Genomic DNA, 11380 nt, shown 5'->3' with positions numbered 1-11380 from the left:
GGCGGTTCCCTGCTGAAGAGCGGCACCTCCATCCCGCTGCACGACCACCCGGGCATGCACGGCATCCTCAAGGTGCTCTACGGCACCGTGCGCATCAGCTGCATGGACAAGCTGGAGGTGGGCAGCGGGCAACGGCCGCGGGCCCCGCCACCAGAGCAGCAGTTCGAGCCGCCTCTGCAGCCGCGGGAGCGGGACGCGCTGAGGCCGGGTGTGCTGCGCTCGCGGGCGGAGTACACGGCGGCCAGCGGCCCCTGCGTCCTCACGCCACATCGGGACAACCTGCACCAGATCGACGCTGTGGAGGGGCCCGCCGCCTTCCTGGACATCCTGGCCCCGCCCTACGACCCCGACGACGGCCGGGACTGTCACTATTACCGGGTGCTGGAGCCTGTCAGGGCCAGGGAGGCCTCCGGCTCGGCCTGTGACCTGCCCCGAGAGGTGTGGCTCCTGGAGACCCCGCAGGCCGATGACTTTTGGTGCGAGGGAGAGCCCTATCCAGGTCCCAAGGTCTTCCCTTGAAGGTGCCGGCGCCCGGGATTGGTGGGCCAAAGACATGCCCTACTCGTATCTGGGCTTGGCTGACCGCGACCCATTACAAGGGCTCTCTTCCTTCCCCCAGGCCTGGGCGTTGGATCTACTGGAATGGGCTGTAGCCGCTTCCTCGGGAGCCGGCGACTGGACTGCAGCCACCGGGCACCGTTTGGGGGGCGGAGTAGGCGGGGAAGCTAGGTTGTTTCCTGGCTCTGTCACTGCCACTGGGGTTTTGATTTGTGGGGAGGGGGCAGGGGTCTTATTTGAAGCGCTTCCATCCTCAAGCCATAATGAAAAGTTCCTTTCCTCTGTTCCCCGTCCTATACAAAATACACTAAGTGGTTTTCTCCGCCCCCCTCTTTGGGCAAATAGGGTTTGTTTTCCACTTACGTCCTTATGCCCTTTTACTCCTTATTGCTATAGTTCTAACTTACTGACTTTGCATGACCTAGTGGTTTGAATTGTTTTTAGTTCAAGGCATTGTTAAAAACTAGGTTTAAAGAGTTGAGCTACTATTTAAAGTGAGCTGTCCGACCTAATTAAGTCGTTGTGAAAATTAAATCCATTTTTCCAGAGTTGGGGGATTACCCCCAAACGTTACTATGCATGTAGAGGGCAAGATTTATTTTCTTTCCTCCCCTTGCCCAGTAACCACATCTGGGTTACTCTGGCAGCATCTAATAAGAAATTCAAGCACCTGCATATCTCAGTGACAAATGGACACTTGGAGCTTCCCGATGAGTCTCCAGATCTCTGAGTTGAGCAGATTTCTTGTTGCAGATTCACCTTTAATGCAAAAACTATATTATCCTCAAGTGACTTTTTTTGTCTTAGTGTACTTTAAGAAGTAATAATAGGTTAATTCTGTATTTTCTAACCATAAGATTCAGAGGAGCTGAATCGGTATGCTTCCAAACAACTGAATGTAAAACACCCTTAGCCAGCTGTTGAATTCTGTGCCCATATTTACTTCCAGTATTTTCCTGCAAAAGTAGAGGAAAATGTTCATGACTGTTTCAAATTCTCTCAGGAGTTCTAACGTTCCAGAGGGCTGATGATTCCAGCTGTGTTGTTGGTGTCAGTGTTCTCAGAACCCTGTCCCTCAAATAGGAGAGAGCCAGTGCTTGCTTCATCTAGGGTGAGTTTTCTGCAGGAAGAGAGGCACAGATGATCAAGGCTAGAAAATTGAGAATTAACTATACTCCTGGCCACTTTAGGGCACCAAAACTTGGGACAAAACACTTCCCATTCCCAACCGCTTGAAATGAACAGCTGTGTTGTGACTAGTTTTATTTTTATCCTTTTAATTGGCTGAGCTTTACCTTGTTTACAGATGTATTGACACCATTTGCTTCAGGCCAAGGAACACTCCTGTTTCCCCCTTTTTACTATTTATAGGACTCTTTTTTTCACAAAACTTTTAATAAAAACAAACTGTAGAAATAAACACATTAAAATTTGTCCAGCTGTTGTCTAAGCCCTCTTGATTGACTTGCCCATGTGGCAGTTGAGTTCTATTATCTGTAATAAAGCGAGATTTGCTATTGGTGAGAAGTGATGGCCCTGTATGGAAGCAGTATGTGCCTTTGCCTCTTTTTGCACACTGGGTTACAGAGGCCCAGAGTGAAGGAATATTTGTTCCCAAATTTAAAAATAGAATGAAAAAGCAAATTCTTAATAACTTTTCTTAAAAAACAAATTACAAAAAAGATGCTACTAAACATGATATGCCACTGTGTTGTAAAACCTAACACAAGCATAATGCATCTCTTCCAAGTTTGCTACAATTGTTTTATGGTAGTGTCACATTCTGGTGTGGTTTAGTATACCTTAGGGGCAGTTTGAAGCAGTTCTTCAGGCCATTCAGTTTGAAATTAAATTCTAGATATGCAAATGATGATTTTTTTTTAAAATTGTTCACAAAATGGGTTTTTTTCATAGCACAATGATGAGTGTGTATGGTTATCACATACCTACCTGTTTTGAATTATATTGTAGCAAAAAGTTGATCAACTTACAACGATTGTTGATAATGATATATAGGTTATAATACAATCTGGAGTACATTAAACTAACCTACAAAAACTCATTCTGGCAACAGGACAGTAATAAAGGAGAAATTGTTTTTTCAGACTTCATTATGAAAAATTTTTAAGTTCTCGAGTACAAGCAAGTTGAATGAAGAAGACTAAGGTGCTTTTCAAAAGAGTTAACTGAAATTATCACAGGCCAAAACAGCAATATATCTCTCTAGTTCAATAAGAACAGTGAAACTTTTGTTTCACTAATAATTCTGAGTAAATTAATGGTGAAAACAAAATTAACTTGTTTTAGTGAGCCACTAAGGAAAGAATATTCTTAATACAAAGACAAAATGTGGTGCAGAAAAGCCTTGCGCCTTTCTGCATAAACTGTTAGATGTGACTTAATGTGCTGCTGTTGTGTTTCCATATATTCCTGCAATATGGGTAACAACTGTGGGAAAAAAGTTGTCTTCTACAAAGACTAATGAGCACAATGATACTAATCACTTAACTTTCTGTTGAATAACAAATGCAATAATTGCCTCTCATGGGTGAGAAGTTGTCTAATACTTCTAAAGCTTTTTAATTCTCTGATTATATCAATTCAGAGTGTTGTATATCTACCTACTACTTTATGAGAATTGATTTTTTTATTAAGCCTAATTTGCATGGATTGAGTTTACACCAACTGCTGTTTATCAGTGAAAATGGTGAACCTTTTTTTAAAGTAATGTGTGTTTGTCAACAGGAGTGGGTTATCTGATCTTTTAATGCTAACAGCCCTTAACTTCTCCCCAAACTCACAATTTATGTTCCTTCTTTTGCATTGTTCCCTTGTAGGTGCCTTAGTCTAGGCATCTCAGGAGGACTCTCATCACTCATTTATTCCAAATGACTTGGAGTCTTGGGCTCTAGCTCTACTGTTCAACGAAAAAGCAATATATCTTTAATTCAGGGCTCTGCCCATTGATATTTCAACTCTAACCTGAGGGCAGTGCCACTCCTGTAACTCTCCTGTTCTGAATTCAGAACTTCACATCACAAACAGAAGCTGACCATTGATTATTCCAGTTCAATGAGTGGCAAAGAAGGAATCATTTGTTAAGCCCCATATAGATACTGAATCTTCTGATCCAGGGATGTTTACATTTCTAGATTAAAATCAGTGTACTTGTGGAAAATAAAGTCATTTTTGAAATTGTTTAGAGGTAAATCTTATTTGATTATTGCAAAAGGGAAAAGGAAAATATTACTTGCTATGATGCCTACATTTGAATTGCTGTTAAACATTCACAGTCTGTATAGTAAGATTATGTTGTACTAAAAACTGGGGGCCTTCTGCAGATTCTAAAGTCCAAGTAATAATATAAACTTAAAATTAATAGTTTATTTCCTTGAGTGTGATCTTTGAAACAGCCTGATTGACAAAACATCTGAAATTATTTAACATGCAATCATAACTATTTTGCTGCAATGAAAACACTCCTTTTATATTTAACCTGAGGAAAATAAGCTAGTGTAAGAAAACAAAAATACTTTCGTTCACAGAGGAAAGAACCTTTGGACTTAAATATTTTCTTGTCTTTCCTTTTTCTGTAAAGTTTATTTAATTGTAGTTTGGATTGGCAGCATTTTAGGCACTTGTGATGATACTGACCATTCCTTCCCACCACCACCACCACCCCTCAAAGTAGTATCAAACTGTTAAAGCATCACTACAGCCATTTCTAATATATGCCAAACAATTTGCCTTCATTAGCAGTTAGGATATTGAAATTAAATAGCCTGGTTTATGAATAATTGGAAACCTTATTTAGGTTTAATAGACCTATTTTTAATGTGTAGTGAACCATCTCAGCTGCATTATGATCTTTAAGGAATTACTCTCCAGAAGTTTATTTTTAATAATTCCCAGTAACAGCTGAAACGTCAATAATATTATTTAATAAAGCATATTGAATAAAAGAAAGCAGACAGCTGTATATACTTTATTTCTTGAGCAAAGTAAAAAATGAGACACCTGTGAACAGTACCCTGAATGTTTCAAGCAGATAATAAAATCTGATTAAAGATTGACCTAACCTATTGAAATCAAGGAGTAAAATCCACAAGGTTGGCTCTGAAAAAACACCAAGGTGTGTTCCTTATGGTATGTATGTTATGCCAATTCACCAAGCCCACATCAAGGCAAAAGTGATTATGTAATCAATTTGACTATCACCAAAATGTATTTCATCTTATTGAAAAGAGATTTTTAGTCTGTTGCTTTGTTAACAATTGTTTACATTGTCTTAATTGAAGGTGCTCTGAAATTAAAATTTGGCAAGACAATTATAAATAACATAAAACTTAGGTGTATTATATTTTAATATAATGACATTTTGGTAGGAGAGTAGTATCATTAAAAACACAATTATCAAAATGTGGCATTGTTTTATACATATTTCTTTAAGAAAATTGGCCAAGCAAGGATGATAGTATGCTGACAAGCTAGGAAATATGAATCTAATGGAATGACACCAGTCACTAGAACAATCTGACACTGAAGTTTAGAAACTTCCATTTAGTAGTTATTAGAGGTATTGTGCATCTTTGAAATAAGGACAGGAAGGAAATAAGGGTTAGTTACCTTCACAAATTAGATTTCGAATTCTAGTGCTGGTAAGGGCAAAAAGTAGTTCCCAGGAGAAGCTGTCACTGCTGTTCTAAAATACAGGCCATCTGTTATCAGCCACGCCTGAGAGAGTCTAACAGTGCCAAAGGACAAACAGATGACAGGGTTCTCAGATGACGTAGCTAAACAGTGGGCACTCCAGTGTGTTACATTTGTGTAAGGATCCAGAGGCAGCAAGTGACGTTAAATGATATTTAGGTCCAATTTTAGAGTAAAGAAAGATAACTTCACAAATACAATCTGCATTGTATGATACATAGAGAACTATTGGGGGGAGGTGAACTTATATTTTAAAATCACTACAAAAGGCTTGCAGTAAAATGACCCCTATAGTGTCTTGTTTTGCAAACCATTATCCAGTACCATGGAGGACCATTTTTGCCTATTTGATTCAGATTGTCTTTGAGGTTGTCTTAAGGCTGGTATACACTTACCTAAAAGGATGAACGTTTTAATAGTCTCCAGACCCACCAAACCTATGGCAGTGTAATGATCCTTCTGAATAGGTGTAACTGGGGAGACAAGGATGGAGAGAAATGAGTCCTGGGGTAATTCCTTTGGCAGCCTATTAATGCTGTCATCAGCAGTGTCTGAGTGCATTTTTGATCTGAAGAGGTGATAGCGCTTTTCAAAAAGTTTTCTGCGGTCATGAGAGTAATCCTGGAACCTGAAAGTCATTTCCAGCTTGACCACGCCACCACACTTTCCACAAAGCCACATCTCGTCTGAGTTCCTGGCCCTGGTCAGGGTTCTGAAAACAGCCGCAAATGTGTAGTCTCCGAGTGGGCACTTGTTTGTAAGTATTTATTTTCCGGAGCCCACTCAGGAGCAGAGAGAAGTTATAGGCTGTTCTAGAGGACGGAACAATGAGTCAAAACAACGCCTCCCCACTTTTACACTAATGCATGGGGGAAATCCCCAGAACGCTAGCGTTTGATTGTGAATGGAGATTGCTTTGGGGTGAAAGGGCTGGTGTCGAAAGGCTAGCAAAGAAGACTTGGAGATCCTGGCTTGGTCAAAGTACTAAAACCCACTGAGTACTGTTGAAGTCCCACCCAATAAATCTTTCATAAGTAATTTCTGCAGCAAAAATATTGTTGAAAAGTATTTATTTACACCATAGTCATAAATCATTCCTTATCTGAACTTTAGTTAGTGGTTTTGTGTTAGAATAAATCATTTATATTTCCACAACTATTAAGAGCTAATAACCAAACAAGTCAGCTCCAGTAGCATTATTTACATTTCCATCTGCAATTTGACTACAAAGGTAACACTTTTAAGTCACAAAACAGAGCATACAAAAATATACTTTCTAAAAAAAATTCCAAATATTAATAGGCAGAAATATACAGCCATACTAAACCCAGGGAATGATGGTTTTTTTTTCCATAGTAAGGCAACCCATTTACATGCAGACCCTGTAACATTGTCTACATCACACAAAAGGCACCAAGGACACTTCCAACACAATTGCATGCATCCTAGTTTCAGAGAATATATGTACATCCCCCTTTAAATAAGTTAACCTCTGACTCATTTTGAGATCATAAATGCTTTACGTTTTTTTCCCAAAGGTTCAGAACTTGGAGAACAGTGCACATCAAAAATACACAAAATCTGAATGGATATACACTGAAAAAATAGTCTTTACATTTCTCAAACCACTCAAAAAGGAGCAGATATTGCTATGTCCCTCCCATCACATTGCACTTCTGTTCTCGGAGTTTATAATACATATTGCTTAAAGGGTTGAGATGACTAGATAAGCTTTGATTCACTGTTCTAGGGCCACAGAATGCAGCTTTATAAAGGCCATGCTTCACCCACTGTACAGCATCCCCCAAATCAGTCCCAAGCCATAAAGTGCACATCAGTTTTGCTTCTGCCTTTTTTGCTATCCCCACCTGAAGGGATGAGCATCTCCCAACCTACTGTAGAAAAAGTCTCAGATCAATTCTGACATCCAGAGTCAAAAACCTGTAACCAGTCAAAGTAAGAGAGGGGAAACAAAACCTAGTCAAACAACCCTTTAAAGTAGGGTCATGCCTCAGCCCTCTAGGCCAGGGACCCCCACCCAACCCCCTTCTGAGCCTCCCCATTACCTTGGGGTGATGGTCAACTCACCTAAGAGAGACTAAGGTGGGCTAACTTTTAGGAAGGACCTGCTTCTAAGTGGAAAGGGGAGGGGGCAGTGCTAGGCTCCTAAGGCCCTTTGCCCAAGGAAATGAGGGAAGGGCAGGAATGGGTGGTAGTGTTTGTTGTGCAGCTCCAGTGGATGAAGGGCCTCAAGGAGCTGGTGTGTCAACCTGAGTCTCATCTCAAGGTGTCCGGGTCCGAGATGAGCAAGGGCCGAGGGACCCTCCACCAATAGTGCTGCTGTTGCTGCCGCACAGGGTCCCCCCAGCCTGCGCGCCCCCAGTGCAGGAGGTGGTGGAGGTGACCGGCACCGAGGAGGAGGGGCCACCGCTCTTGCGTTCCTTCTGCCTCAGGTGGATCTTGGTGTGGCGCTTCCTCTCATCACTCCGGGCAAACTTGCGGCCACAGTAATCACAGGCAAAGGGCTTCTCGCCAGTGTGGGTGCGGATGTGGGTAGTGAGGTGATCACTGCGGCTGAAGTTGCGCATGCAGATCCGACACTGGAAGGGCTTGTGCCCCGTGTGGATTCGGATGTGCCGTGTTAGCTCGTCGGAGCGGGAGAAGCGCCGGTCACAGCCTTCTGCTGGGCACGGGTAGGGCCTCTCATGCACTGGGGTCTTGCTAGGCCTGTTGGGGTACTTTCGAGGCCTCAAAATAGGCCGCAGCGGCAGATGGTGTGGGTTATAGGCGGCAGCAGCAGCAGCTGCGGAGCCGCTGCCAGGTAGCCGGGGTCCCTCGCTGCCTCCACTGGCCCCTGGCCCTGTGGCCCCAGCACTGGGCCCTCCCAGGGTAAAGTTGCGGATGGTGGAAAGTGGAGTGAGTGGAGGGGGAACTCGCAGGGAGTCCAGGGGGCAGGGAAAGGGCTTGCGGTCTGGGCCAGCTGCACCATGTAGGTCTCTCTGGCACTGTGATGGGAAAAATCCAGGATAGTCTGGGATCATGGGGAAGAGACCTGGGTCCGTGGCTGGCTTGGGGGATGGGTAGGAAGGAGGTGGTGGGTAGGCCAGAGAGGAGGAGGTGGAGGTTGTGGCTGCCGACAGGAACGCGGAGGGGTCCTGGTAGAGGTCTCCTGCACAGCCAGAATAAGGAGGAGGCGGCGGTGGGGAGTAGAGGTGGTCCAGGTCAGGCTGGGTCTGGGACATGGTGCACACACCCAAGGGTCCAGTGGCAAGTGGGTTGGGGGAGGCAGAGGTGACGCTGGATGAGGCTGTGGTGGAAACTGGGGAGGTGACCCCTTGCAGGATGCCTGCACTCACAATGTTGATGATGCCTTCTGGGTAGCAGCTAGCGCCGGGGTACTGGGGGTCGATGGAGAACTTGCCCATGTAAGTGAAGGTCTGGTTTCGGGGTGCAGAGACGGGAGCAAAGCTGCTGGGATATGGGAGATCCAAGGACCTCTTCTCTCCAGTCATGTCAATGTTGATCATGCCATCTGGGGAGGGGAAAGGAAGAATGGAGGTGGAGCAATGAGAATGCAGCCAAGAATCCCTTCTCACCCCCGGTCTCACATGAGTCCAACCCCAAGGCCCAGGGTCTTAACACTGTAGAGCTGAGGCAGAGTTCAACAGGTGAGGAAATTGTGGCCCAAAGACAGTTAGAAGAGGCTAGCCCAAGATCCTACTGTGGCAGCCAGTGACAGTCTAGGACGCAAACTACCTCCAGGAAAGCAGATGAGCTACTCCCAACCCCCATATACAGCCATCTGTGGCTCTAGTCCCCAATAAAAACACCCCAAAATAGCAACAAGAGTATTAAAAATTCCCCATCTGCCTGGAACTTCTCTCCATCTCCTTTGCCTGGGGGGGGGGGTCCCACGGCTGGGGCAGACACCACCCAGAAGACTGATCCCAGCCACTGCCGCGAAGGTGTCAGCCTGAGAGGTGAGCCAAAGAAGGGGGTCAATGATTTCCCAGCTGCTCCCCATCCCAGGTGCCTTCCTTTCCTCCCTCTCCCACTGCTGGAGGGAATCGGGCTCTGCGATGGAAGGAGTCTATAGGTTCCCTTCCCCTCCCAACCTTTTCAGCCTTGCCCGACACCCGCGCGTCCTCGCCCCAGCCCAAAGACAGTGGCAGGGCTTCGGGGAAGGCGCGGGGATTGCGGGAGACCACTTTCCACCGCATCGCCAAGGAGACTCGCGGCACCGGTGCCCGATGGGCCTCCCTCGGCAGCCAGGGGGCCGCTTCCCGCCGTTGCCCGCCCTCCACCTCCTCCTCCCCGAGTGGCCAACCCCCTCAATTTCGCGGGCGGTGCGCAGGTGGGGGCGCTCCTGCAGGCCGCAGGGGGAGCGCGCTCCGAGATTTTCCCCGGGTCTCCTCTGCGGAGGAGGGAGCGGGGAACGCTTTCCTCTGGGGCTTCTCCGCCGCTCGGCTCTCCAGACGCGCAGCTTTCCTCCAGAGCCCCGAACTTTCCCGTCACTTTGCCCCTTCCCCGGGAGAGGGGAGACTGGGGTGCGGCCAGCGGAAAGGCCTGCACAAGCCCAGAAGCCTGGTGGGGCACCTCTCCTACTCTCACCCCTCGCCCGCCGGGGGCTGGGCGCGCCGCGGCGCACGCACTCTCGCTCGCTGGCAACCTGGTGCATCTGCCCGCGCGTCCAGCTCCAACGCCCGGATCCCCGCTCACGCGGGCTCCTCCTGCACCCCCTTCCATTCTTCAAAGCCAGTTCAGTCAACGCCGTCCACCTCGCGCCCCGACCCTCTCCTCCAAGTCCTGCACATGCACCGAAACCCCCCCCCCCACCATCTCCGAGCTGCGTGGGTCCCGGTCCGCGAAGGGGGCAAGCAGCTTACCTCCGGCCACTCCGTTCATCTGGTCAAAGGGGCCTCCCAGTTCGGCATTGGGGAAGATGGTCACTGACGTCGCGGCGAGGTCCTCCACCGGGTAGATGTTGTCAGACAGCTGGTGCACAAAACCACTGAGAGTTACTGGGATTTTGTCTACGGCCTTGGCGGTCATCATTTGCTCCTCGCACAACCTGGAGACCCAACTCCCTCGCTACCTGGAGTGTCAGAGAAGCCGTTTTGGAGAGGGATTGGACTGAGCCTAGGTAGGTATCTCCTTTTGCCCTCCACACTTAAAGGCAACTACCCACCTCAAAAAAAAAATCTAACAGAAATAAAACTAGCAAACAAGTTGCTTTTTTTTTTAAGAAGAAAAATGGCTATTTGCCACTGACTCTCTCCTGTGTTCCGGCTGGGAAGCCAGGAGTTGCTGGTGTAGTGTTATTATAACAGTCAGCGTGTCCCCTCGCCGAGCTATTAATCAATTGCTGCTCTCCGGGTTAGACGGAAAGTGTTGCTCTAAGTATTTATGGGCAGGTCCTCAATGCCCGTGACGTCACTGCCCATATATGGACTGAGGAACAGGGCTGGGCCAGGAGGCTTTTGCCGTCACATGGCCTATTTGCATAGGGGCTCGGCTGCGCGGGCTCCTCCCGGCTCGCGAATCCCGGCTCACAGCCCGCGAGGATCCGCGGGGGTCTGGGGCGCGGGGCCTGAGCCGCAGGCCGGATCCAGAGCGCAGGGCCGGACGGGGATAGGGCGCGCCACGGGTCCGGCTTAGATCACTGTGGGAGAGCGATCGGTTCGGGCTGCGGCGCGGCCTCCCGGGCGGGGAGGAATTCCGGTTCTCCGGGACTTTCCAAAAAAGGCGAAGATCCGGTGCCGGCAGCTCCGCCTCCCCAGCCCTTGTTTGGGAGCCATTCCGGAAAATTAAACTTCGGAAAGAAACCGAGCGGAGCCGAGACACTACAGTCAAACCCCTACTCACTTTCTTGGCAGCTCAAAACCGCAAGCAAAAGGAGGCAGAGAAGAAAAAAAATAAAAGCTGCATGCATTCACGGAAGCTGACTGCTTTTTTCTGAATTACTTGGTGGAAAGAAGTAGCTGGTGATAAGAGTGAATGCGGTATTGCTTTTTTGGAAAGTCTGTTCTATTTATACAGGAGCGAAAACGGAACAGGTTTGGGGTTGTTTGTTTGTTTAAGTATTTTGGGCACCTTGGGGCGGGGGGGGGGT

At 47.1% G+C, this 11380-nt stretch overlaps 2 protein-coding genes across 6 annotated transcripts in view; one reads left to right on the top strand and one right to left on the bottom strand.

Moving 5' to 3' along the window:
• The window catches only part of ADO (2-aminoethanethiol dioxygenase), a 793-nt gene extending 274 nt beyond the window's left edge, over positions 1 to 519 (top strand). Inside the window, exon 2 of the mRNA XM_007446809.1 lies at positions 1 to 519. Within this exon, the coding sequence (XP_007446871.1) occupies positions 1 to 519 (519 nt within the window).
• A 5802-nt stretch (positions 520 to 6321) lies between these two features.
• The window catches only part of EGR2 (early growth response 2), a 6934-nt gene continuing 1875 nt past the window's right edge, over positions 6322 to 11380 (bottom strand). Inside the window, exons 1-3 of one of the 5 annotated variants that reach the window (XM_007446804.1) lie at positions 10364 to 10639; positions 10155 to 10263; positions 6322 to 8800 (exon numbers count right to left, since the gene is read on the bottom strand). In XM_007446804.1, coding sequence (XP_007446866.1) covers positions 7551 to 8800; positions 10155 to 10173 — 1269 coding nt within the window. In that variant the 5' untranslated portion in view covers positions 10174 to 10263; positions 10364 to 10639 and the 3' untranslated portion in view covers positions 6322 to 7550. Of the gene's footprint in view, positions 8801 to 10154; positions 10640 to 11380 lie in introns of those variants that run through there. The other 4 variants (XM_007446803.1, XM_007446802.1, XM_007446801.1 and 1 more) reach the window with 4 other exon arrangements.

Source organism: Lipotes vexillifer, unplaced genomic scaffold, assembly GCF_000442215.2.
Source record: "Lipotes vexillifer unplaced genomic scaffold, Lipotes_vexillifer_v1.1 scaffold1562, whole genome shotgun sequence".
In the NCBI taxonomy this organism is placed as follows: domain Eukaryota; kingdom Metazoa; phylum Chordata; class Mammalia; order Artiodactyla; family Lipotidae; genus Lipotes; species Lipotes vexillifer.
The sequence above is the reverse complement of the archived record's forward strand: the minus strand, read 5'-3'. Positions and strand labels throughout refer to the sequence as shown.